Source organism: Conger conger, chromosome 14 (assembly GCF_963514075.1).
Source record: "Conger conger chromosome 14, fConCon1.1, whole genome shotgun sequence".
Taxonomy (NCBI): Eukaryota; Metazoa; Chordata; class Actinopteri; order Anguilliformes; family Congridae; genus Conger; species Conger conger.
The window spans coordinates 18,268,728-18,296,065 of NC_083773.1; the positions used below are offsets into that span (position 1 = coordinate 18,268,728).

Consider the following 27,338-nt stretch of genomic DNA (forward strand, 5'->3'; position numbering starts at 1 on the left):
TTCGTTAAACACAATCCCCAGACTGACTAGACTCATAACAGGTTAGAGCCTGAAATGGCATGCCATCTGCACTCTGTTGCTAGCTCCGTGAGTACCCAGCCACCTCAGAGGGAGGAGGTGATTGACCTCACTAAGGTGCCAAGTGTACCACAACCTCCGGCAGGCTTTCAGTCGCTCCCGAGCCAGCTCCCTTCCTCCTCACCACACCTCCAACTGTCTCACTGGCCTGCTTATGGGAACCTTGCCACCAAGAGGTTGCCTGTATTCCCTCTCTGCTCCCACGACTGAAGCGATAGACAGATACATCGCTGAATCCCTGGCTTCTGGAATAATTTGCCCATCTTTATATTCAGCAGGAGCTGGATTCTTCATTGTGGGCAAAAAAGACGGCTGATTACACCGCCGCATAGACTAGCGTGGGCTCAATGACATCACCGTCAATAACCACTTCCCCCTACTACTTACCTCTTCTGCTTTCTCCACCCTGCAAGGCTGCAGCATATTCACCAAATTTGGATCTCCGCAATGCCTTCCACTTGGTGCAGAGGGGGACAAGTGTAAGACAGATTTCAATACCCAATCTGGCCACTCTGAGTACCTGGTGATGTTGTTTTAGGCTCACTAACAGCGGCAGTCTTCCAGGCTATGGTCAACGACATGCTCCGGGCCATGATTTCAAAGTTTGTCTACCTTGACGACATCCTTGTTTAAAGACATGACAAGAATGACAAGACAAACTTGAAATGACTGTATTTTCAATGGAACTATGTTCTATGATAAATGTATTCTTCTGCTGAACAGTAGTTCAGTAATATTGGTTGCTAAGCAATGCTATTGCGAATGTTACCGAGCAATAATGTATCCTCACTGCACTAACGTTAGCTAAGCAATGCTATTGCAATAATGTATCCCCACTGTCGCTTGCTAGTTTAAGTTGCACCAGATGACCACCAGTCTTTGTTGTCAACGTTTATCTGGACCCTGCCAGATAACGTGCAGTTAGTTAAATAACTCATTGTCATTATGAGTCATCATTTGCTTAATGGGGTTTGGTGGTCTTGCTGGTATTTCGATCCGAGGATGTTGCCTTAGTTGTATTTTTTTCATTCCTACTCCTTTCCAAATCCTTGAGAAGATCAAAGGAGACTTTAAAATCACTCATTTTGTTTTACTTTGGTAGACTACCTGCGGCGAGATGGTGATAACGTTAAATGACATTCATTGACAGTCGATAACGGTGATCTACAAACAAATGCAGAGTAATAGTAAAAGATGTGTGAACATTCCCTTTAGCAGTGTGTATATCATGGATTGATAAACTGACCAATAGAAACCATGGACCGAACCTATATGTTGTATAAACTGTTATCCATAGGTAAATTAATTGAATCCAAAGATGCACACTTTTGCTAGAAGCTAAACGTTTGCCAACGATTCCTCAGTCACCATCGACCACCACATTTTCATATTTAAGCATATTTTTCATACTCCGCTTCGCGTCGTGCCGAACCACCGCGCTAGCAGTTCCAATATCCACGATATACCACGGGTTCTCATTCCATAACACTTTTATACAACGGTTACCACATTTATCTTTCAAGATTTCACAAAAGACAAGACAAACTTTTAATTAATGTATTTTTAATCTAAAGTTAATCTAAAGTTACTGGCAACAGTAGCCTGCTGTAGTTTTACTGTGGTTGAGTTGCCGTGCAACTTTGACATCCGATTCTGACTACTTGGCTACCTTTTGTGCTGGTTTGATTTTTACATTTGCTTTGCTGCAATTCACTCGTCATTGCTAGTTTTTCTTAATTCTCACTACTAGCTGTGGATGTGACTCGCTTCATCATTTTGCACCATCAAAAAAAATAGACATTTGTCAAGAACCTTGTGTTTCCCAGCAATCAGAAAATAAGAAAGTAGGCTACCACAGATTTCTTTAAAAGTGTTTGCAATATCTGCATTCTCTGCACATGTTTGACATGTTAGGAGACTATTGTAATTTCTTTTTTAAACGTGAGCAACCCTGAGCAACCATTTGTGTCGAATTGATGGTATATAATAAGCTTACCCCATGTTCACACGATGAGCAATTTCGTTGGCCAGTTGCCAGAAGCTGAGCAATTATTATTTTGCTCTGCCAAAATCAGTCACATCGACCCCAATACTCATAGGCTACTGAGTTTTATATGGCACTGGATGGCTACTGCTAATGATCTATTTATTTTGAGATGATTGGTAGCTGGTAAGATAGCAACTGAGAAAGATATATCGCTAACCAGCAAAAGCAAGTAATAATTATCAGTCTCATTGCACAACCACAGGAACTTGAACGATACTTCATATCTTAAATGTTATTTTGTGTATTTCCGTTCTTCACTTCAACAGAAAATATGTAGCTGCACAAGATCACAACGAGGAATCAACGGGAAGCCCTTGCCTCTCCCTTAGCCTAGTACACTTCAGCGACCCGTCAACCAAATTGCTCATAGTGTGAACACACGGTTAGCATGAAAGTCGGGAAGTAAATAACGCCTAGTAGAAGTAGTGTGGTTATTATTAATTTTCACTGTTGGCTGACATGCCAATACCAAACACACTCACACACACACTGCATATCAGTGTGCAGTGGAGATGCCTAAATAATTATCCGATGGGAGTAATGTTACTGGTGTGTGATCATAGGTATCTGAATGACTTACAAATCATCTGGAATGTTGTTTTGTATAGGGTGTGAACGTTCAATATCTGTGACTTGAATATCTTTTGTATGGGATGTATGGCTATAGGTGGCAGGAAATGGATTTTTGTATGATAGGGGGGAGCGGCGTTTGTAATTACATTTGACACCAATAGTCTTGAGCAGTTTTTGTCCTTATAACACTGTATTTTGTGTTCTTAATGCTGATAATCCATTGCATAATAATTTGACATTGAAAAGAGACCCGGTGCTATAGTCCAATAGGCATGCCTCTGGTAAATACCATCTAAAACAACATTTGTCTGGCTGAGACACCCATGTACAGCCTATTAGATATATGTTGTTGGAATAATGGAATTGTACAAAACATTTCTTAGTTTTAAACCAAAAACTCACTGTGAGATGGAACATTTCAATTAATGAAATGCCACCTAATACTACCAGGTACAATGACATCTGATAGGCTTTTTGTAAAAAAAAAAACAACTGTTTATAGTTATTTCCAGCACTTACATTTGAAAATGCATTTTCGTATGAATGGTTTACAAATGTGTAGGGGCAAAAAAACACAGAAAACACACATGAATCAAGTCATTTATAAAAAATATTTTCCAATGTGTAGTTTTTGCACTTTTTAACTTTTTGCTTCCTTCAAGTATTTTTATTGCTATTATTTCACTTTCAAAATGGTATACCGTAGACTGTTTCAGTGTAGAAGACAATCATTCCCCTCCCTTCCTCCCCAATTTCCACTCTAAAACAGGAATGTGACAAATCATCAGTTTTTGTAACTTGTTACCATCAATGTTTAACCGGTTAACCGATACTGCTTATGACCGCTGGGGGTTTTAGCTTCTTTTTTTTTTCTTTTTTTTTAAACTGGATTACTGAGAAATTTAATTGCATTTTCAAACTTTATTTTGGGCCCATTTGGGTCAATAGTTAAATGTCAACATTGTAAGTCAGATAATTGTTAGAGTTAGCCACATTCCCAAATTAAATATTTACATTTTCATTGACATTGTGCTGTGTAACCTCACAATTGCAGAAATCTGTAGTTAAATCCCTGTAGTTTACATCCAGGCATGCTGGTCGATTGTGTATCATTTTCTGAAATGCATTGGTTAAAATAATTATTCTTCATGTTTTCATCCCTCTTCTCTATGGCTTCTGCCTGATAGACTTGATTGTCATGAAATCTGTAGATATGCTGCTGTTAGCAACTTTGTTACAGACAGGGTTGTGCACTCAAAATTCCGTGGTCACGCAATATTTGCCTGATATAATATAACACTGGGTCTATTTTACCATAGGCGGCTGGTCTAATGATTTTACTTTCATGCTAATGCAGCTCTCTGTACAATTTGATATATTCTTATGTAACGGTAAACTTGCCAATGCATTTTATATGGCGTGGGACAATCGGGTGGCGAGATTAACGTGCTTTATTTATTTTTATGTAGATACCGCATTGTGGAAAGCGCATTTTAAACCCCCTGAAATGGCCAGATTGCTTGCTCGAACTACTAAAGCTATTCGATTGCTAGTTTAGAACCGCAATAATACACCTGGTGCAATTATTTTAAACTGATCTTATAATTTCACCTTCAGAAAAAAATATATCGTTTATCGGTTATCAATTTTTTGTGACCGGTTACAAATCAGTTTCGGTTAACTGGTTAAACGTTTAACCGTTCACACCCCTACTCTAAACTATTAAATTAAATTTTATTTATGTCACCCGAGAGGTGTTGGAGTCTGTACTACTGGGGATATTTGCTGCTGCCTTGCCTTTGAAGCTGCAGTGAAAGTAAGCGGACAGCTTCTTGTTGGTGGCGATGATGAGCATAGGACTGATGGCGGAGTAGCAGGAGGCGAAGAAGACACGTGTGTCAGACACGGCTGGGTGCACACGGGAGACAAACAGTGTATAGATCCACAGTACATTGTCCAAGCTGAACAGAGCCACGTACGTGCTCACGAGCAGCAAGACAGCTTGGGAAGCCTCCTCCGTCTTCCGGCCGGCCCCCTGCAGGCCCTGAACCTGCTGACGGTGCCGATGCAGGACAAACATCACATACACTGCTGCTGCCGCCATCAGTCCGACAAAAGTGAAGTCTCGGATGATGTACACCACACCATTGACCAAGTAAGACATAGGACTTGGGAACACCACAATGCAGAACTGCAGGTTAAGGGTGAACTCTGGAATGGTGCTGTTTGCAGGGAAAGCCTCAGAATAGAGGATAGCAGTGGGGTAGATAATTATGTTGAGTCCATAGAGGAAGATAATGGCATGAGGGAGGTGGCCAGGAATCAAGCGTTTCAGCCTGGTCCAGCCAGGTGTCGAGGGGGCTATGACCACACACTGGTAGGAGCTCAGCAGGGAGGTGATGGTGATAGACATGGCACGGCCAACGCGGTAGGCGAAGATGATTATCTTGCAGGAACTGTTGCTGAACAGTGCGTGGATACCCAATGCGTTCAGAGTCTGAGGAATACACCGGCACAGTGTCACCACCAGGTTGGCGAAGACCAGCTGGCTGAGGATGAACTCATTGTGTGGCATGTGGCCCTGAGCAAGAAATAAACGACAGAAGAGCAGGAGGGCTGCCAGATTACCTGGGATTCCCACCACACTCAGACAAATGAAACCGGCTGCTTTTAATGCCAGGCGCACCTCCATCTGCCCCTCAGGTCCGTCTGTGGGGAAAATTACAAAAGAAATACTATATTGCAGAAGCATACAAGAGTACTGTATAGTGTAATGATTCTGCCCTGCGCAGAGCCCATTGTCTTCGGATCAGGCTGAAAAAGCAAGTAGTGCTTGAAAATATAGAACATTCTGAATGATGATCAAATGTTAAAGCATTTAACTTTTTCTTCAAATAAGTGCCAAAGAGTATATGAATTTGGAAGCAATATTACTGTGAATAAAATAGTCATTCTTCATCAGTATAATCTATTAACATTTGCTTCAGAATTTCTCAGCTTTTAACAGACATTAACTGTGGAAAGAACTGCTGCAAACTATGAAACTTGCTTTTACTAATACAAATAGTGAACAATTTCTGGATAGATACACATATTTTGCGGAGAAATATATTCTGAAATATATGATTTAGTTGAAAACGAGACATTTTAAACTGTTGCACAGAAGAGGAGTGTAGTACCTTACCTTTGCTAGTGATCGGAGTGATGAATTCCACTTTGAAGCTGAGGTCTGCAAATTTATCATTTGGAGTCCTCATTTTCCAGCCCTGCAGGGACCAAATTAATTACTATGAATACACTATCTCATTTAATAGCATGCAAAGAGAGCCATGGTTGTCACTCATGACATGGGAATTAGATTTGCATTCTGCATATTCATAAAAAAATGTGTCTTGTGTAGAGTATTGTTTGATCATTGCGATACTTTGTTTTGCTAAATGAAAAATATTGAAGGCCATTTTCTTCTGTTCTTAATACATTGAAAATAGAACAAAGGCCTTGTTATTCTCACAAGCAAAGGAAGGGATGGTGATGTATGAGTTGGAATCATGTTAGTCACTAAGTTAAAACTGTACTGGCAGAGATAAAGTGAATCATTAACACTCTTTATAACTTTAGGTAGGAGTATAAATATTTTTGACAAAATACAAAACAGGATGCACTAAAATCACTTGAAATTATTTCTGGCCAGTTGATTCCAGATAAAGACTGTGCCTGGTAAAACCTCAAATATCTGCTTAAACCTTTATTTTTACATTTATTTAGGGCAGTGAAATAATTGACCAGGAATAGAGCAATTCCAATTTATAAAAATAGATATATTTCGGTAAATAAAAGGGATACAATTTCCTGCATACTGCAAATAGATGACGTGATTATGTAATCAAATAACAACAAATACACTGTAATATAATACTGTGGTTAGTAGAAAGAATTTCATCATTGTGTACTTATGTATATGCCAAATACAACATCATATGATAATACGCCCAGATGTGAATGACTGGGCTATAGAACAAGAACAGACTTGTTCTATAAAAAAGCAGTGAACAGTAAAATGTTAAGTGCTGAAGACTAGCTAAAAAACATTGAAACATTCAGTGTTTTACCGTGGCAGGTTGACTTTCTCTTGGACTTTCAGTGCAGTCTTAAGGGCTCATTCCAATAACTTATTTGTCGCCTTTTTTCTTTGCCTTGCCTTTTCCTGGTCCTAGCTCCACCCATTGGGAGAGGCTAAAAATGAAAAACAATTGAGAAAAAGCCATACATTCGGCAAATGGAATGTCCTTGCTCCCTCAAATGTCACATGAAGCCACATCAGTCCCATGGCAATTGCGTGGTAGATGGATAGTGGTGGGCCCACAAGTTGATCATTTATATGTCCGGCTTTCTGCAAAAATACTTCTGCAAAGGATGCGCTCATATTTTCTTGCTCAAAGAAAGGTTTGGGAGTTCCTAACTTCTACTTCTAGCACCTAGAAGGAACATTCAAATGGTTGGAATGAATGAATCATTCCATTTATTAATTTGTTTCTCCTGTTCCCCCTTATCATGCTTGTTATGTCTGTGTATTTAAACCCCTTTGTTACTGCAATTCGTTGCTAGATTGTTATGTGTACCGACTATATTGGTATTTTCTGATTGATTTCTGTTACGATCTGTTCTGTCTTAGACTTCCACCTCTTGCTTTATCCTTTTGTTTTGTTTTGTTTTGACTCATAGTCTGTCCTCTGCCTGGACACTTGTTTACGAACTGGCTATTCCCTGCTGATTCTGTTTTCTGGCTATCGACTCTAGCCTGTATACTCTGCCACCAAGTTTATAAAAACTCTGAACTCACTACTGTGGTCTTGCTGCTGGGTCCTGTTGTTCTGAAGCCTGACAGCATAGATAACTCCCCGGCATGTAGCCAACCAATATAAAGACCAATCAAAATGATTGAGAAGTCTAATGTGAATCAAGCGAGGAAATAACAAACAGCAAGGAAGCTCAACCTCACATCCTACTGATTATGGTGGCATAAGACGAGACAAGTAGGTAGTGGGTATGCCCACACGCATGGGACAACACTATGCAGGCTCCCAACTGTGTTATTGCCTACCTAGGATCAGTAAGCAAAGTGATAATGAAAGACAAACAAGACATGCCGTCTCTAATTCCACTGACGAAGCAGGAACACTAAACCTCATCCTAACCTACACAAAAAACCTGAACACTGTACTTCAACTAACAAAACAGGACACTTATACCGAGGCTAGAATACACGAAACAACATTACGCCTCTAATTCCACTGACAAAACAGGATTATTTATACAAAAGTGTATAAAGTGCACACAGGGATCTTCAGACCCAGACTCAGACAACTGAGATGGGCGAACTCCACACATGTACGCTACTTGACTTTTTAAAAGCTAGGATATAATAGATTCACCAAGGACACTTCCCTTCTCGGCTCCACTGACAGTACAGGAGACTTATGAGGGAATTAGACAAACACAAAAGATGGCAAGCCGGTGTCAAACACAACCCCTCACCACCAAGAGCCGCAGAGATCTCCAATGAGAGGGGCGATCTCCAAACACTGTGCATTTAGACTTTGTGAAAAGCCGCACTAACAGCAAACATACATTATTAATATTGACACAACTACAATACACTTCATTGCCAGTGCGGGAGGCTGAAGAGGAAGCGAGACAAGTACATGAACTGCCACGAAGATCTCCCAGATAGAACTCCTGGCTATCAGAGGTTCTAAACGCTCCTACTGGGAAGAGCGACACTCCAAACTTGCGTATTTAATCTAGTGTAAAACATAAAACAGACCTGCACTAAGAATGAAGTGCATAAGCATTTCCGGCAAGAGAACTATGCGGAAGCAGCCTAACTACACAACCCAACACAAAGTCTTCCTACTTAGATCCCCGGGTACCAAAGGTGTGCAACATACTCTCATAGGGATGTTACCTCTGACAATGGTGTAGACAAACAGGGTGAACATTGTCTTCTCCCTCACACCTGCTTCAAGCCACAGGATGTTTGAGCCAATCATCTTAATTCCAAGCGGGCCTCAGTACTTCCACCATCCACCTTAAACTCAGCCTTACTTGACAAAGGTAGGCGTTAACACAAGGTGAAGAAACAGATAATGAGAGCAAGTGTGCAGCACCTCCACCTGTCACATGTCGGACATTTGTGCACTAAATGTGAATGTGCAGGTGAAGCGGACCGTCTTCATTCCCCTAAGATGATGAAGGAATGCTGCGTGTTCAGCTCCCATTTCCAACAACATCACATGTAAATGATACAAGTCCATCCACCCCTCACATTAGTGCACAAACAAAATTAAGACTAACAGTGCAGAAGAAGTAACAACCAAGCACCAAGTCAAGGAAAGACTGGGCTTATGTAGATCCAGTATACCTGTTCCTGATTACTCAATCCTCATGCAGTCAGTGATTATCGACTGCACAAGAGAAACATGAATGTGACAGGCTCTAAGAGGTAATGCCCAGCTAAGAAAGGCAACCCCATGACAATCACAGCTTGGGCTCCATCTCTTCATTGGGGGATATAGGTATGGTAATCCTGATCTATCAGGAAGCAGCACGTGCTCTGCAGTACACATAGTTTCTGTAACTGCCACATAATGTTAGCATGACCTCAAAAATGCCTTATCTGGGCAGCCATGTTTGGGCATTCATATCTTGAAAAGTATGCCTAGCCTCACCAAACTAAGGATGGAAGACAAACATGTTCAGTTAAAAAAAGTTTGCATTAAAACTGCATGCCTATTGATTTTCTATAAGGCCCTAGATTTTGAAAAGTGCAAAATTTGTAAATGAGAGTGACCCATTTTTTGCACCCCTATGGTAACAATCATTATTTTTCTTCAAATACAATCTTTTATTTTGTGCCAATATTCATGGTCCCTACCACCAATGCACATGAAGATATGAATAAAACAAAGCGTGGTAGCATATTTTGGTCCTTTTCACAGGGCCAAAATGGTATGTGCTTTAGCTAGTAGGAACATGAAAATGTATGTGCAAATGAGCATAGATAAATGCACATAGTTAAAGGAATTGTTTTACCTCTAAGAAAAAAAAAAAATATGAAGAAGCAGGGTCTTCCCTTATTACCTCTGCTTATGTGTCCTAGCCTCTGAAATATTGATTGGAGTAAAGAAATACATGTTTTGTGTAGGCTCATTCTACTATAGGTCATTAGTGCAAGCTATATTATTTATTATCATGGCCTCATTATAGAAAAAGGCATTAACTCTGATAGATGTTATATTGAATGGAGTGGTAAAATTTTATATGCAATGGTGAGCTAGTGAACCTTTTTTGTCAATGATGCAGTTGGCTTTTAGCAGCAGACCATTTTAGGCTGCGTGACAATTTTTTTTTCTCAGCAATAGGGACTATTCTCCTGTTCCCATTGCATTTCAATTATACATTTGTTTCTAAACTAAAAATAAATTGTCCATAAATACAATCCCGTAAATCCTCAAATTGTGCCCATCATTTATTTACTTAGGCTGCATAAAGCACAGGCCTTTATTTGGGGCAGGCTTGTATTTGAGGCAGGCCTTTATTTCTTATGAGGCTTCTGTTGCAGAATTTTATTCTTAGAAATAAAGTAAAAGGCTACACTTAAACACTGTTCAACACTTCCTGTAACCGTTCAGAAATAAATTAGTGTAGGCTAAACAGGAACACCATTTGGTAAGTCATAGTGTCAGTCTTAACAGACTTAATTTATTGCAAATATTCTCAAACATAATAAATCACATGCAAGTCCAGAATCCGTAAAATAACAACTTGCCAGACACGCCTTCATGAACAATAACAAATTAGCATAGATAACAGCAACTTAAGGATCTTTTTTTCCTAAAGTGCGTTTTATTGTGAGACATTCGTTTCGTTTGGAGCAGCGTACCGGTAAGCTATCAAAAGATTTTCGCTTTGGTTTGGAATTTGATTTACTTTTGGACTGTTTGATTCTATTGCTAAATGTTGGGACTGATGGGCACTGAAATCTGGGGGGTATTTGATGGTTCACTGTGAAGTTTTATGTAGTTGAAAGAGTGTCGGGATTTCCACCCGTCTGTTTATTGCGAGCCAAGGCAGCCGCTTCCATTCATTCATTGAACGTGCGCTGTGCTGTAAATACATGGAAACCTTATTGCGTAGCCAAGTAGCCTAAATTGAGTTAATTTTTAATTTTGCCTGATTTACTTTTTATTAAATTCATAGGCTGGAATGCTTCGCGGCAACAATTGTGTTTAAATGTATACTGCTTCAGCCTTTGGCAAGCTACTCAGAAGGGGGCGGCAAGCGACTGGTAGCTTGAGAGCAACATGTTGGAGACCCATGGTGTAGGACAATGACTTTTCATTGGCAACAGTATAAAACCAACCAACAATATAAAATATTAAGAAGAGCTCTTTTATTTCATTGAATTAAATCGAAACAATGTCTTCTGGACTGATAGCCCTACTGGTAGGCAATATTACCCCGGCTTGTATTTGGGGGCCGAATTGACCACGCCCCCGGCTATTATCCGAGGCCCGGCTTCAAATAGAATCCCGGACACAATTTGAGGATTTACTGTATTTGGCAAGTCATGGAATAAGCAAGGTCAGATGCAGGTCATGCTAATGCGGTGACAAACTATGTGTACCTGATAGAGCAGGACAACCATACTGATAGCCCTCCAGTATGGAGATGGACCACGACTGTGAAATGAGGACCATGAAGAGATGGAGCTCAAGCTGTGATCCTGGATTGGTCATTGGCCATATTAACCTTATGATAGTAGGCTATGTATTGTTAGGAAAAAATTCACTTTTTAACATTTCACAGGTGAGCATCGCCTGATGAAACAGATCCCAGTAAAAACAACGATAGCTATACTTGAATTAAGTTTCGTATTTATTTAAAGCTTACCGGCTTTCTGATTTGAATCAGACATAGTAAGACTCTTATACACACTTTTCCAGAAGGGGGGGCTTTACCAAAACAAAAAGACATGAAGCTGGCCACTAACATTTATCAGTATTTTGTCTTCTGAATACCCCTTGCTGACCTTGCTGTAAGACCTGAATGTGCTATCTACCCTCTTCCAGGAGAAGCAGAGATATTAAGGTCAAAGGCTTTCTGCTGGGAGAGAGACAGAAAGACTCCTAGTAAGCACTTGATTCAGAAAGTGGTCTAATAGTAATAAGGATTATCAATAAAAGGTCATTTTTAACCACGTGATTGTCTTCATGTTAACACACATTGTCAGTTAAGAATCAATTAAGAAAATTACCCTCACAGTATACAGCAGAGCACCTGCTGCTTTCTGAAGGTCAGGAAGCAATTAAGCAGCATAGCCCAGAAAGGAAGTCAGAACAACATTCTTCATTTAAATTATTTGAGAATTCTGCGCAGTGTTATAGTGTTTTCCACTATAAGTGCAGTTACGCAGTATTTAGAATTTCCATCTAATTCGCATTAGAACAACATTTCCCAGACGACCACTGGCTCAGACACAGATGAGGAACTGCATAACAGGATGAAATTGAATGCCAATAATGGATTTCATAGAGCCAAATTTAACAAGAATGTTCACATTCTCTTCTCAGTGTAGCCTCTCTAGTCTGTTTATGAAGTCTTTAAACTCTTACATTTTTGGGTTAAACATTTGGTTAAACAGGGGGGAATGAATGAGGATTATACAATGCCTCATTCAACTGCCCAGGGAATGTTTTTTAACAAACTGGGTGCTGGTACAAGATTAGCTTTAACAAGCTTACATTTGAGATAATTTTAAAGGTATGAACAACACACATTTAGATATGTACACAGGATGTATACAGGATGCATCTGATCTCTCACTACCAGTTGCTATTCTACTATTAATGCATCATTGTGTCCTAAATGTATTATAGCCTGGATAAAATCGAAGGAGCTTTTAACCAGCAGGTATAATGACATCTTTCAAGTTCATGGGTCAAGGACAGGCCAGGATTTAGATTTTATATATACGCTTTTGTAATATATTTATTTCAAGCACTTTTTCAAAATGAATTTTTTCATGAATGGTTTATTTACAAATCTGTAGGAGCATGAAAAGCGCAGAAATCAAATCATTTATCAAAAATAATTTCCAATGTCTAGTTTTAGCATTCTTCTGTTAAAACTTTTTGCTTCCACAAGTATTATTATAGCTATTATTTGACTGAATGTGGGGCCACAAAGGGTATATTGTAGACTGTACCAGTGTAGAAGACTACCTCGCCAAGTTCCACTCTAAAATATTAAATTATATTTTATTTGTATAGCACTTTTCACAGAAGATTGTCACAAAGACGCTTTACAGAGTAACAGAAGGGAGGAAAAAGGGGAAGCCTGAGCATTTCCTTATTGTGTTGATGTCACCCGAGAGGTGTTGGAGTCTGTACTACTGGGGATATTTTCTGCTGCCTTTCCTTTGAAGCTGCAGTGAAAGTAAGCGGACAGCTTCTTGTTGGTGGCGATGATGAGCACAGGACTGATGGCGGAGTAGCAGGAGGCGAAGAAGACACGTGTGTCAGACACGGCTGGGTGCACACGGGAGACAAACAGTGTATAGATCCACAGTACATTGTCCAAGCTGAACAGAGCCACGTACGTGCTCACGAGCAGCAAGACAGCTTGGGAAGCCTCCTCCGTCTTCCGGCCGGCCCCCTGCAGGCCCTGAACCTGCTGACGGTGCCGATGCAGGACAAGCATCACATACACTGCTGCTGCCGCCATCAGTCCGACAAAGGCAAAGTCTCGTATGATGTATATCACACCACTGATCACGTAAGCCATGAGACCTGGGAACACCACAATGCAGAACTCCAGGTTAAGGGTGAACTCTGGAATGGTACTGTTGGCGGGAAATGCTTCAGTGAAGATGATGGCAGCAGGGTAGACAACCATAATGTTAAGCCCGTAGAGAAAGATGATGGCATGGGGGAGGTGGCCAGGCACCCAGCGTTTCAGCCTGATCCAGCCTGGTGTCGAAGGGGCAATGACCACGCACTGGTAGGAGCTCAGTAGGGAGGTGATAGTGATAGACATGGCACGGCCAACGCGGTAGGCGAGGATTACTGTTTTGCATGCAGGGTGGCTGAACAGTGGGTTGATGCCCAGTGCAGTCAGAGCCTGAGGAATGCCCCGGCACAGCGTCACCATCAGGTTGGCGAAGACCAGCTGGCTGAGGATGAACTCATTGTGTGGCATGTGGCCCTGAGCAAAAAATAAATGGCAGAAGAGGAGGAGGGCTGCCAGATTACCTGGGATTCCCACCACATCCAGACCAATGAAACCGGCTGCTTTCAATGCCAGGCGCACCTCCATCAGCCCCTCAGGTCCGCCTGTGGAGACAGAACAAGCGTGCATTGAGCAGAGCGTGGTGACTAAAATAGGCTGGCACCCCACTTCAGATCCACAGTTCCAGGTAATCACAAAATAAATGTAATATTGTAGAAGGATACAAAAAATCTTGAGAGGAAATATTGAGTCTAATGATTCTGTTCTGATTATGAAGTTCATTGTCTTCAGATCAGGCTGAAAAACCTTTGTATTATTGAAGAGTTATTAGGATGAAGGAAACTACTTAATACTATATATGTTACTTATATTTCATTTTCCATTTTTAATTTTCTTCAAATATGTGTCAAAAGAAACATCCTTCATCACACTGCAAAAAACTAAAAATAACATATTTTAATCATATATTGAGACATTTACATTTTTGCTTAATAAGATGAAAATATTGACTTGTGACTTATAACAAGCGAATATTTTTTACTTGAAAGAATACATCTTACAAAGGAAAAATGCAAAAAAGAACTGCAGAATACACACTGAAGAGGAATGTAATTCCTTACCTTCTGTTGCCAAAACTGAAGAATCCCACTCTGAAGTTGAGACCTGTACATTTATCACTTAGATTCCTCTTGTTCCCAGCCCTACAGGGACCAAATTAATTATGACTAATAGCCTGCAGAACCATGGGTGTCCCTCCTGACATGAAAATTAGATTATCATTCAGCTCAAGGGTTTTCTGTGTAGCGGTGTTGTTTTATCCATTGCAAAACATGATTTTGCTAAATGAACGCTGGAGGTAATTTTCTTCTTTTTTAACCCATCAGTGTCAAACATATTTCCAACATATTTCGCACTCACAAATGGCCAACTGGGATCAGCTATGACCCCAATTTCAAACTAATGAAAAAGAAGCCCCAATTCAAAAAAAATTTTATTTATTTAAATATAGTTATAGTAACCTTTTCATTACCACAGACGCACATAGCCAGGACATAGATAATAGGCTACTGTTTATTTGGCTAGGCACACTAAATAGGCAACACTACATTCTCTCCAATGATAAGCTCCACCTCAGGCACAGAGAGGCAGGCACAGAGAAATGCGCACGCACTTCGGAGCAGTCTAAGCTGTGTGAGTTGTGTCGACTGTAACCAGAAAATGGGCTAGATAGACGGGACGGGACGTAGACAGGCTCTGCTGTAACGCAAAAAAGCTTGAGCAACAGCATTGGGGAATGCTGGCGGGACTATTGCAATGCAACAATAAGGGAATTCGCTGCCATATATTTGATGTTCCTACTTCCTAAATTAGACTGAAAGTTATTTGTGTATGGAAGGGCAAAATGTGGAGTGCAGCAGGACTAAAATATCCACTCCGAGTAGACGTCTGGGGCAGTCTACTTCGGCAGTGGCTTCCTTCCACGGTTGGAAGCAAGACTATTCTCTACTGGATCGTGCTTATTTGTACGAACAAAATAAGTCTGCATTTCATTCATTTATTTCTCGTTGGGGTTAAGACACGTCTGAAATTATTAGGTTTTGTGGCATTGATAACACATAGGGGCTGAATAGTTCAGTAGCCTATTAACTAACACCAAACGCATTACAAAGTGTTTAGAAAATGTAAGCGAGACTTAACCTACTACGTCAAACATCAACCATAAGCTCCACTCTAGAATCTTTGCATAAAATACTTCAAATGAAAATAGAAACACTGACTAGCATGGCCACGGAGACCGCTAGCATCCACTCGTTATAGCTAACTTGGGGCCATAATTAAACTAACACATTGCAGCATTAAATGTTCATCAGCTTCATGTTGAAATATGCAATCTTACTTAAACATACCAATGTCAAGCACGTGTAAGTTTGTCTAAAGAGGTGTTAATACAAAGAACATACCTGCTCCATTTCTTCAGTGTCCATGAATTAATTTCTTCCTTCACCATCCCATGTTTCCAAGTGTCGTTGCTGGTTTTTTTTACCTTGCCAACAGACCCGCGGTAAGCCAGTGCTGTCGTAGTTGTTGAGCAAACACTATTGAAATTAACTTTAGGCCTAATATTTTTAGTCACAGTAAATTTGAACCTGCTGAATGTTGAAATTAACATGAGATTTTGGACAAATATCGGCAAAAGCCGATATGAGAATGGCCGATACCGATATGGATAAAAAATGGCCGATATATCGGCACGACCGATATATTGGTCGACTACTACTCCTAACCTAACACTTTGGAACAGTTTCACAGGTGCTACAAAAAGGACATTGGTTTGTGACCCATGCCTCAACATGCGCATGTTAGCTATTTGTGGCCAGGGCCCCATGAGCTATCCTGCACTACTGGTCACCAGACCTCTTAGGAAGTGGGGGCTTCTCAGGACCTTCCACCTGAATCTCCCACTACCCTGCACCCCTGCACATATCAGCTTAAACTGCCCAAGCTGCAGAGTAAAAAAGGACAAGAGGCCCCTGCAGAGGATGACAAGGTGCACCCCTGCACCTTCTCACATCGCCTCTCTGCGGCAGAGAAAAGTTACTTTATTGAAGACTGAGAGTTACTGGCAATCAAGATGGCATTTGAGGAGTGGCACCATTGGTTAGAGGGAGCCTCCATCCCATTCCTTGTGTGGACTGATTATCGCAACCTAACTGTACCTTTGTTTGGCCTGCAGGCTGAACCCATGCCAGGCCCGGTGGTCCCTGTTTTCCTCCCGGTTCCATTTTATACTTACCTACCGGGATCCAAAAAAATAAAACCTTGTCCCGCCTGAGGAAGAGGATTCTTGGAAGATGAATTTCTATTGCCCTCATTTGCGTCCCATTAAAAAGTCCAAGAAACAGACCCCACCCCAAACCCCCTACATTGGGAAAGCACACTGTACCTGGGGTAATTAAAAGCTTCCAGCCAGTTTTTTAATTATGAGCTGTTGGAGAACCAGTATTTTTTTCCTGCTATCTGAATGGCCCTCAAGTGTTTCACCTGCCTCTCAGTTTCGTTTTTTAGGATCATTACTGATGAGAAGACAGGTAAAGTTAATCAGATTTTTTGGCTTGATTTTAAAAATTTAGAATCTAACTAAACTTTTGAAGGGTGTCTCCTGGATACCATTGAGCATGAGTGGGAGTCTCAAAAGGATCAGAAAAGGAACAAACACATTCACATGAGATTTCTGTGGATGAACTTTTAAATTGTATCATCTGATTGTGGTGTTCCTTACAATAATTAACTCCTTTGTGTAATTTAACTGCATTCATATAGAGCTTTTATCCTCTGAAAGGAGCTAGGAAATACTTCTTGTTCAGTAAGCTGGTCCTGCTGGGCTGCAGGGTTTTCGGCTTTACAATTGATGCCTTTCATTTACACACACATACTCTCACACCATCGGTGACTGGTCGTTATGCATGGCACCAACCAGCTATTTGGGAGTAATTGGGGGTGGGGGATTGAACCAGTTCCTAGGTAATGTCACCCCAACTATAAAACTGAGATTTGTTTTGGCACTTAAGTAAATAATGATTCAAATGAGAAATGTAATTAGGGGCCCAAATTGCGTGGCGGTACATTAGATGTAATGAGAAGACACTTTAATACGGGATGTCAAATTCAATCCTTACTGACACAATGATTATCAGATGTAATACTTGCATGTAAAAGAGTTCAGAACAAAACTTTATTATATTCTACAATTAATAAATCAATGTGTACTAAATGTATTACTGTATAATCAGGATAAAATCTGCATTTATCCAGCAGGTACACTATAATGACATCAGAGTCTGAAAGACATCTTTCAAGCTCAATGCTTGAGCACAGACTTGGAATTTGATTTCATATAAAACCTTTCACTTCTTTCTGCAATATATTTATTTCAAGCAATTACATTTGAATATTTTATTCTTCATATAATAAATACATTTTCTTGTAAAAGGTTTATTTACATACATGTGTATGAGCATGAAAAGCATAGAAAATCCACGTTTTCCTGTGTATATCTGCAAAAGGCTGTGTAAAGGAGAAAATCACCACATTATTCTGTTAAATCTTATTACACATTTATTAAAATATTATTTAACTAAATGTGAGGGCACAAAGGTGATATACCCTAGACTAAATCAGTATAGAAGACAACCATTCCCCCTCCCTACCTCTCCAAGTTCCACTCTTCATTGTCCTCATTGGGTTGGTGCCACCTGAGAGGTGTTTGACTTTGTACTGCTGGGGATGTTTTCTACTGCCTTGCGTTTGCAGCCACACTGAAAATACATGGCCAGCTTCCTGTTGGTGGCGACGATGAGCACAGGACTGATGGCAGAGTAGCAGGAGGAGAGGAAGACACGTGTGTCATTGATGGCCGGGTGTACACGGGAGACAGAGAGGGAGTAGACCCACAACACATTTGCCAGGGTGAACAGCACCACATATGTGCTCACGAGCAGCAGGACAGCACGCGATGCCTCCTCTGATTTCCGGCCGGCCCCCTGCAGACCCTGAACCTGCTGACGGTGCCGATGCAGGACAAACATCACGTACACTGCTGCTGCCGCCATCAGGCCAACAAAAGTGAAGTCTCGGATGATGTACACCACACCATTGACCAAGTAAGACATAGGACCTGGGAACACCACGATGCAGCACTGCAGGTTAAGGGTGAACTCTGGAATAGTGCTGTTTGCAGGGAAAGCCTCAGTATATAGGATAGCAGTGGGGTAGATAATTATGTTGAGACCATAGAGGAAGATGATGGCATGTGGGAGGTGGCTAGGAACCCAGCGTTTCAGCCTGGTCCAGCCAGGTGTCGAAGGGGCTATGACCACGCACTGGTAGGAGCTCAGCAGGGAGGTGATGGTGATAGACATGGCGCGGCCAACACGGTAGGCAAAGATGATTATTTTGCAGGCACCATTGTTGAAGAGCTGGTTGATGCCCAAGGCGGTCAGAGTCTGAGGAATTCCTCGGCATAGTGTCACGACCAGGTTGGCGAAGACCAACTGGCTGAGGATGAACTCGTTGTGTGGCATGTGGCCCTGTGCAAGAAATGAGCGGCAGAAGAGCAGGAGGGCTGCCACATTACCTGGGATTCCCACCACACTCAGGCAAATGAAACCGGCTGCTTTTAATGCCAGGCGCACCTCCATCTCCCCCTCAGGTGTGTCTGTGGGGAGAGAACAAGCATACATTTCAGATTGTGGTGACAGAGAGACTGGCACCCCACTTCAGATCCAAACTGAAAATAGGACTTCAGTAATTACATATATACACACAGACATGTAAATGCGTGTATCATACTGTTCAGGTTCATCAGTCAAAATATGTAATATTTTGTAATTTATATTAGATTTTCCCTACTTTTTTTTCAAATAAGTGTCAAAAGTAAACATTAATTTGAAAACAGTATTCCTATAAAAATGTTCTTCTGAACTAAGCATTTAATAGACATCTACATTGGAAAGTCCTGCTGCAGAAATGCAAAATATATTCCAGTAATATGTAATCACATTTATGATTCCACTGAAAGAGAAACTATTTAAACTTCACTGTCATGCTGAACAGAAATGTAATTCCTTACCTTCTGCTGGAGATCAAACTGATTAATTCCACTCTGAAGCTGAGACCTGCAAATTTATAAATTTGGAGTCCTCTTAGTCCAGCCCTGCAGGGACCAAATTAAATTACTCTGAATGCTGTAACTCAGTTAAGAGTATGAAAACAGCCCTGGGTGTCACTCATAATATGGTGATTAGATTCCCATTCTGCTCATTCATTAAAAAGTGTTTGTGTAGAGTTGTTTTCTCCATTGCATAATGTGGTTTTACAAAATTAGATTTTCTTATCCCCTTAACACATAAAAAATCAGACCAAATGCATCACAGGCAACAGAAGGGGTGTGATTTCCTACTTTGTGGCACAGCTGCAATCATGTTAGTCACTAAGGTATTGTACCAAAAAATGAACTTGTTACATCACTGATGATATGCTATGCTTAACAACAAAAACAGTCTATTTGAATCTGACATGAGTTGATATTGCAACAGTAGGAAAATGATACTTGAGTAAATGTCTCAACACAAAGTGAAATGCCAAATTTTTTTGTATTTTGATGCTTTTCAGTCATTGACATTTTCTAATATGCAATACCATAGCTCTGAAATGTGCAAGCAGCTACTTCCTCTTGTGCAGTAATCCGGGGTCTCATTTATCAAGCGTTTGTATGCATAGTTATGTTAGTAAGTCATGCTTACATATGTGTAATGCATAGAATTTGATTTATCAACGTCTTTTGCATAAGAATGTACATGAAAGTTATGAGGACTCCAGACCATTCTTAAAGGGGTGATAAACCCTAAATCACTATTTTTGAGGCTGAGTGTAAAAAAAAAAAACTAAGCCATGCCATTGCAATTTGTGCAAAAACAATAGCAACCCTGACTGAAAAGTTTTGTTTGGGCCACATCACGGATTGGGGCGTGGCTCAAATATAACTTTTCAGTCAGGGTTGCTATTTTTTTGCAGGGTGAATACCTACATAAGTGTAAGTGGACATGCCCACAAAAACATCATAATCTCTCCAGTCTGGCAGTGTTTCCACAGGAAATAAATGGTCAGTTACAAGTCTTTAAATTAATGTAAAATGTAGCCATACGTATATTAAAATCATAGTGATTTTCAAAACACAGGAAAGCTGCCGTTTGACCACAGAAAACTGGATTTGCCCAGACTTTCACCTTTTATTTAATTCCCAATGGCTATGCCAATAGAAATAGTTAACCCCACTTCTGCAACGTGATGTAAAAAAAAATATATATATATTTTTTTTTTTATGAACGCGAACGATTTTAATCAAGTTGGTAGTCTGGTTAGTTAGTCTAGCTAGTCAGTGTACTTTTCATGGTTATTGATCATAATGTAGTTGACATGGGATTTAATAAGATTAATTAATCGTATTTTTCCATTTACTTGTGGTCATTCTTGACTATGACGCATCACTGAATGCCTACTGACACTGTCGCCTTGTTTTAAGTCACCTCTTTTCAAATTGTGCCGTGGGCGGAGACTGGGCAAAAGATGGGGTTTCATTACCCTTTAAACATGGAATCCTAGTGGTACGATTGTGTCATCACAGCTAGTCGTCCACTCTTGGTTTGGCCATTTACCAACCCAGTGAGCATATACTGCCCACTATTCTCCGTTCTTTAATTTCTCTCACCCCAAATTATATTAAATTTCCACACAATGCAGCACAACAGGCAATAGTGAAAACGGACTGTCAAGCCATCACTGGTTTTCCTAACATAATAGGTGCAATAGACAGCACAAACACAAAGCACCCAATGTATTCAGCTACATTAACAGAAGAGGGCATCACTCTATAAATTAATGTACACATCTGCGATGTGCATTTAAACTTACTCAAAGTTCTCTATGAAGGGAGAAGATTGAACAGGCCTAGCAATAATGCAGCCTTTGAGATTTCATGTCAAAACTACTGTAAAACGTCCAATAATCACTGTGGTGTATATTTGCTTAAATGATCAAATGTGATCATTTTTCAAGTAGTGTAGCACTGATGCATATTTGGCCTCGACTAAAATAATTCTAGAAACACCCGTGCTCCAGACCCTCCCATAGGGAAAGCACTTTCCACCACAAGTAATTACAAACTTCCAACAGCCAGATGTTCTAATTATGAGCGGTGAGAGAACCAGTCATTTTCTCACCTGCTCAGTCTTGTATGTGTTTCATTTTTGAGGTTCATTATTGATGAGAGGACAGATGGAGTTTGGCTTGATCTTTCTAGTTTAGCATCTTCAGTGTATATTATATTAAAGAGTTTTAAGCCCCCAGGTCAGGTGTATATATTACACCTGACCTGGTGAAAATATGACCACAAATAGTTTTGTTAAATAGTGCCACCACACTTTCTTCACCTTCCTTGGAGATTTTTTTTAAACCTCAGACTGCAATTGGTCCACTTTTTAAAATGGCTGTTTAATTCACTCCTTTGTTGAAATCTAAGATTAGTTTGGGCAGTTAAATAAGCAATTATTAAAATGAGAAATTACATTATGGGGTCAAACTGGATGTACACAGGATGTAAGGTGCATCTGTAACACCTATCAATGAGTCCGTAGTGCATGGTGAATCAGTATGCCTGTTCACTAGAGTAGTTCTGTAGTAACAATCTTTCAAGCTCAAGGCTTGATATAAAGCATTTCCTTTCTGTAATTAGTTTATTTCAGGCACTTAAATGAACTCAAATTTACTCATAATATAATACATACATATATGTGTAGGAGCATGGACAGCACAGACAATAGTTATGAATCAAGTCACTTATCTTCCAATTTGTAGCTGCAACTGCTCAAGTAAATGAGAAAACCAGCACATGTACAATGTATTCATATTAATAAATAATATTCCATATATAATAACTAAAGGTTATTTCTCCTATTTAATTAAATTTGGGGCTACTAAAATTATACATCATAAATGACACCAGTAGAGAAGACAATCATTTCCCTCTCTACCTCCCCAAGTTCCACTCTTCAACATCCTCATTGTGTTATTGTCACCAGAGAGGTGTTGGGCGCCTTACTGTTGGGGACGTTTTCTGTTGCTTTGCGTTTCATGCCACAGTGAAAGTAAGCAGACAGCTTCTTGTTGGTGCTGATAATGAGCACAGGACTGATGGCTGAGTAGCCGTTGGTGAAGAAGACGCGTGTGTCGGAGACGGCTGGGTGCACACGGGAGACAGAGAGTGTGTAGATCCACAGAACATTGTCCAAACTGAACAGCAGCACATACGTGCTCACAAGCAACAGGACAGCACGTGATGCCTCCTCCGTCTTCCGGCCGGCCCCCTGCAGACCCTGAACCTGCTGCTGGTGCCGATGTAGGATCAGCATCACATACACTGCTGCTGCTGCCATCAGTCCGACAAAGATGAAGTCTCGGACCATGTACAACACACCACAGAGCCTGTAAACTATGTGGCCAGGGAACACTACGATGCAGAACTCTAAGTTAATGGTGAATTCTGGCAATGAACCGTTGGCTGGGACAGCATGTACAAACTTGATGGCAGTGGAGGTGAGGCAGAGTCTAAGTCCATAGAGGAAGACAATGACATGGGTCAGGTGGCCCGGAACCCAGCGTTTCAACCGGGTCCAGCCAGGTGTGGGTGGGGCAATGATCACGCACTGGTAGGAGCTTAGCAGGGAGGTGATGGTGATAGACATGGAACGGCCAACACGGTAGCCGTAGATGATCGCACCACAAGCATGCTCACCTAAGAGCAGGTCAATGCCCAGGGCAGTCAGAGCCTGAGGAATACACCGGGTCAGTGTCACCATCAGGTTGGCGAAGACCAGCTGGCTGAGGATGAACTCGTTGTGTGGCAGTTTGCCCTGTGCAAGAAATGAATGGCAGAAGAGCAGGAGGGCTGCCAGATTACCTGGGATTCCCACCACACTCAGACAAATGAAACTGGCTGCTTTCAATGCCAGGCGCACCTCCATCTGAGGAGAGAACAAAAGTACATTGAGGAGAGCGTGGTGACTGAGATTGGCTGGCAATTCACATCAGAGCCAAAGGATTAGATGATCACTAAATAAACACTGTAGAAGGAAAAAAGAGAACTTAGAAATATATAACTTAAAGGAAGTTTAATTTGTAGTTTTATTATTCTGTGGTGAGCCCATTGTCTTTAGATCAGGCTGAAAAACCTTTTATTATTTGAGAATAAAAGGTACTATGAAACACAGAGACACATGCATATATGTATTAAATTATTTATGATCATCAATGAAGGCATTTTACTTTTTTATCTACTCTATATTTGATTTTCCATACTTTTTCTTCAAATAAGTATCAAAAAGCACTATTACTATTGACTTCAGTTCAGACTGAAAAGTGTTGTATTATTAGTTGATTGTAAATAGGACTTCAGAAATGAGTAATATAATAACAGTATTATTGTCAATGGTAAATAATGGTATCCTTCATCAGTCATCTATTAATATTTGGTTAAGAATTACTTGGCATTTACCAGACATTTCATAGTCAAAATATGAAAAAATACAACATAAATAATAATTGCTAGCTAAATACATATATATTTGGGAGATATACAGTATATTCAGAAATTGTTGAAATTGAAACAATTTTGACTTTTCCCTGTGTCACTGAAGCGGAATATAATGCCTTACCTTCTGTTGGAGATCAAACTGATGAATTCCACTCTGAAGCTAGGATCTGTACATTTATCACTTAGAGTCACTTCTTCCAGCCCTGCAGGGACCAAATCAATTACTATGAATGTGGTATCTCATGTAATAGAATGCAAACACAGCCCTGGGTGTCACTCATTACATGTTACTTAGCTTCTCATTCCAATCATTCATTTAAAGAAGTGTCTCTTTTTTTTTGCTCCTCCATAACATATTAAAAGAGCAAAGATCTATTTTTTCTCTCAAGCACGAGAAAGGATGTACAATCATATAATCACTGACTATTGAGCATTTGAAAGTGACATTTTTTTCCAGCACTGGAAACACTAAAATGATCAATTTGAACATTACATTAGTTTTCTGTCTGGCTTAGAAACAGCAGGGCTGATTTTTTTGTGATTGTGACAATTTCTAGTCCTTTGAACTTTACTGGGATGCATTCTTCAGAACAAGGAGCCTGTGTTGAGTCTTTAGCCAATCAATGACTTAATGACTCACTGGTGCTATAACACACCGAATGTCAGGAGACACTGTGGAGTTTGACTTGTGCAGTAAGTTCACATTTTCTGTGATACTACCACAGAATTGATATTTAAATTAAAAATGTATTTACATTTTTATTGTTTACCCCAGATTGCCTCAACCAGAGTGGTTCTGATTGCAAATGCTCTGAGCCAATGAAAATGGCAGCAGTTAGGAGATAATTTTCCATTACCCTCCATGACCCCCCCACCCCACAAAAAAAACAAAAAAACATCAAGGAGACACCCCCCCCCCCCACACACACACACACACACACACGCACCTTTGGGAAAGAATTTTGCAATACAGGTAATTAAAAGCTTCGAACAGCCAGTTCCTCTAATTATGAGCTGTGGGAGTCATTTCCTCACCTGCTATCTGGATGCCCTTTGAATGTTTCACCTGCTCCTCATTATGGATGAGAGAACAGGTGGTATTTAGCAGATTTTGTATCTTTTCAAGTTTAGCATCTTCAATGTCATCTTATCAGTATTTTATTACATTATGAATTGTACATTTAATTGCAAATGAAAATGTCTTTGAAACTGATCATTGTGCTATATGACCTTTTCAATAATCAATCAGTAACCCCTGTTTTCTTTCTATGATGACATATTGTATTCATCAGAGAATCACTTTGCACACCTGTTTTCCGTTGGACTATATTCTCAGTAGTAAACAAGTTGAATGCTGATGCTGTGTTTTAAGTATTTCTTTTATTGTATCTTTATTTCGTTTTTTTCCTTGTTGTGTTATAAGCCTATTTGTGACAATGGGGGGGAGGGGGTATTGTTTATATTGTTTTCTGTTTTATAGTTTTGTATGTGTCGTATTATTAATTTAAGGTTTGCATGCATGCTTTCCAACACTCCAGTAAGAATTGTTCCATGTGGCATATCTGATAAGGGTTGCAGGGTTTCACCCAGGAAAATACTTAGTGGAGGGCTCAAGGCTCAAGAACAGGCCTGGAATCTGATAGTACATAGAACCTCTCATTTATAATTATGTATTTATTTCAAGCCCATAACATTTAATTGAATTTTACTCTTACTATATAAGAAATACATTTCATTGGAAAATGTTTATTTACATAAATCTGGATGAATGTGAAAAGCACAGAAAATACACATGAATCAACCCACTCATCAAAAATGTTCAAATGTCTATCTACAACTGGCCAATTAAAGGAGAGAATATCACCACATTATTCTGTGCAAACATGCTACACATTTATTCAAATATTATTGTCATGATTAAACAATATTTTGGGTTACAAAATTGATACATGATAGATTACATCAGTATAGAAGACAAGCATAGGCCTTAGAAGTCGTATCGTCACGGCCATCGGAAATATCTATGGTTAGCATTTTCTAGACTTCCTGATCAAAGATTCTTAGTGTTCTTGTTAGTAATTTCCTTAAGTTATTCAAGTGGTTTCTTAGCATTTGGCTAACGAAATGGTTATTTTGGTTGGAAATCGGCATCGGAATTCAGTGGACCCAGTGCCGCTGAAGAGAAAAATGAGTCCAGATAAAAACGCCAAATATTAAACACCATTTTAAATCACAGACTGTGACAGAGACGGTCTGTGTAAATTGTGCTCTGGGTTATGTCAGACTTCCAAGGCCTATTCCCCCTCCCTCCATCTCCCCAAGTTTGACTGGACAGCTTCTTGTTGGTGGTGATGATGACTACCGGGCGGAATAACAGGAGGAGAACAAGACACGTACATCATTGACGGCTTGGTGCTTATGGGTGACAATGAGGGAGTAGACTTGCAGCACATTTGCCAGGGTGAACAGTGCCACATACATGATCATGAGCATCAGGGCGGCATGTGATGCCTCTTCCATCTTCCTGCCGGCTCCCTACAGACCCTGAACCTGCTGACGGTGCCGATAATAATAAAAATGAAGTCTCGTATGAGGTTGACCACACATTTGACTAAGAATGCGGTAAGAATTTTGCCGGCTGTGAAAAAAATTGCGAGGTTCCGACAGTAGTGGCTTGTACCTGCAACTGAAAAGTTAACAAAAACTTATTGCAAATGTCATCAGAGATGCTTTAAACTACTGCTGGGAATTTTTTCTGCTGCCTTCTGTTTGCAGCCACACTGACAGTATGTGGCCAGCTTCCTGTTTGTGGCAATGATGAGCACAGGACTGATGGCAGAGTAGCAGGAGGCGAAGAAGACCCGTGCTTCAGTGACAGCTGGGAGCTTGCGGGAGACAAACAGCATGATGTCCAAGCCAAACAGCACCACATATGTGCTCACGAGCAGCAGGACGGCACGTGATGCCTCCTCCGTCTTCCGGCCGGCCCCCTGCAGACCCTGAACCTGCTGACGGTGCCGATGTAGGATCAGCATCACGTACACTGCTGCTGCTGCCATCAAGCCTACAAAGACAAAGTCTCGTACAATGTTTATCACACCTTTAGCTAAAAAAGATGAGGGGCCTGGGAACACCAGAATGCAGAAACGCATGTTAAGGCTGAACTCGGGGATAGTGCTGTTGGCAGGAAAAGACTTGGCATAG

General features: G+C 40.5%; 1 protein-coding gene across 1 annotated transcript; it reads right to left on the minus strand.

Annotated features, from left to right (window-relative positions):
* Window positions 1-13,108: 13,108 nt before the first annotated feature.
* LOC133109389 (olfactory receptor class A-like protein 1) lies at window positions 13,109-13,957 on the minus strand. Its single transcript, XM_061218713.1, has one exon. It carries the CDS (start codon window positions 13,955-13,957, stop codon window positions 13,109-13,111), a length of 849 nt encoding a protein of 282 aa, XP_061074697.1.
* Window positions 13,958-27,338: the final 13,381 nt, after the last annotated feature.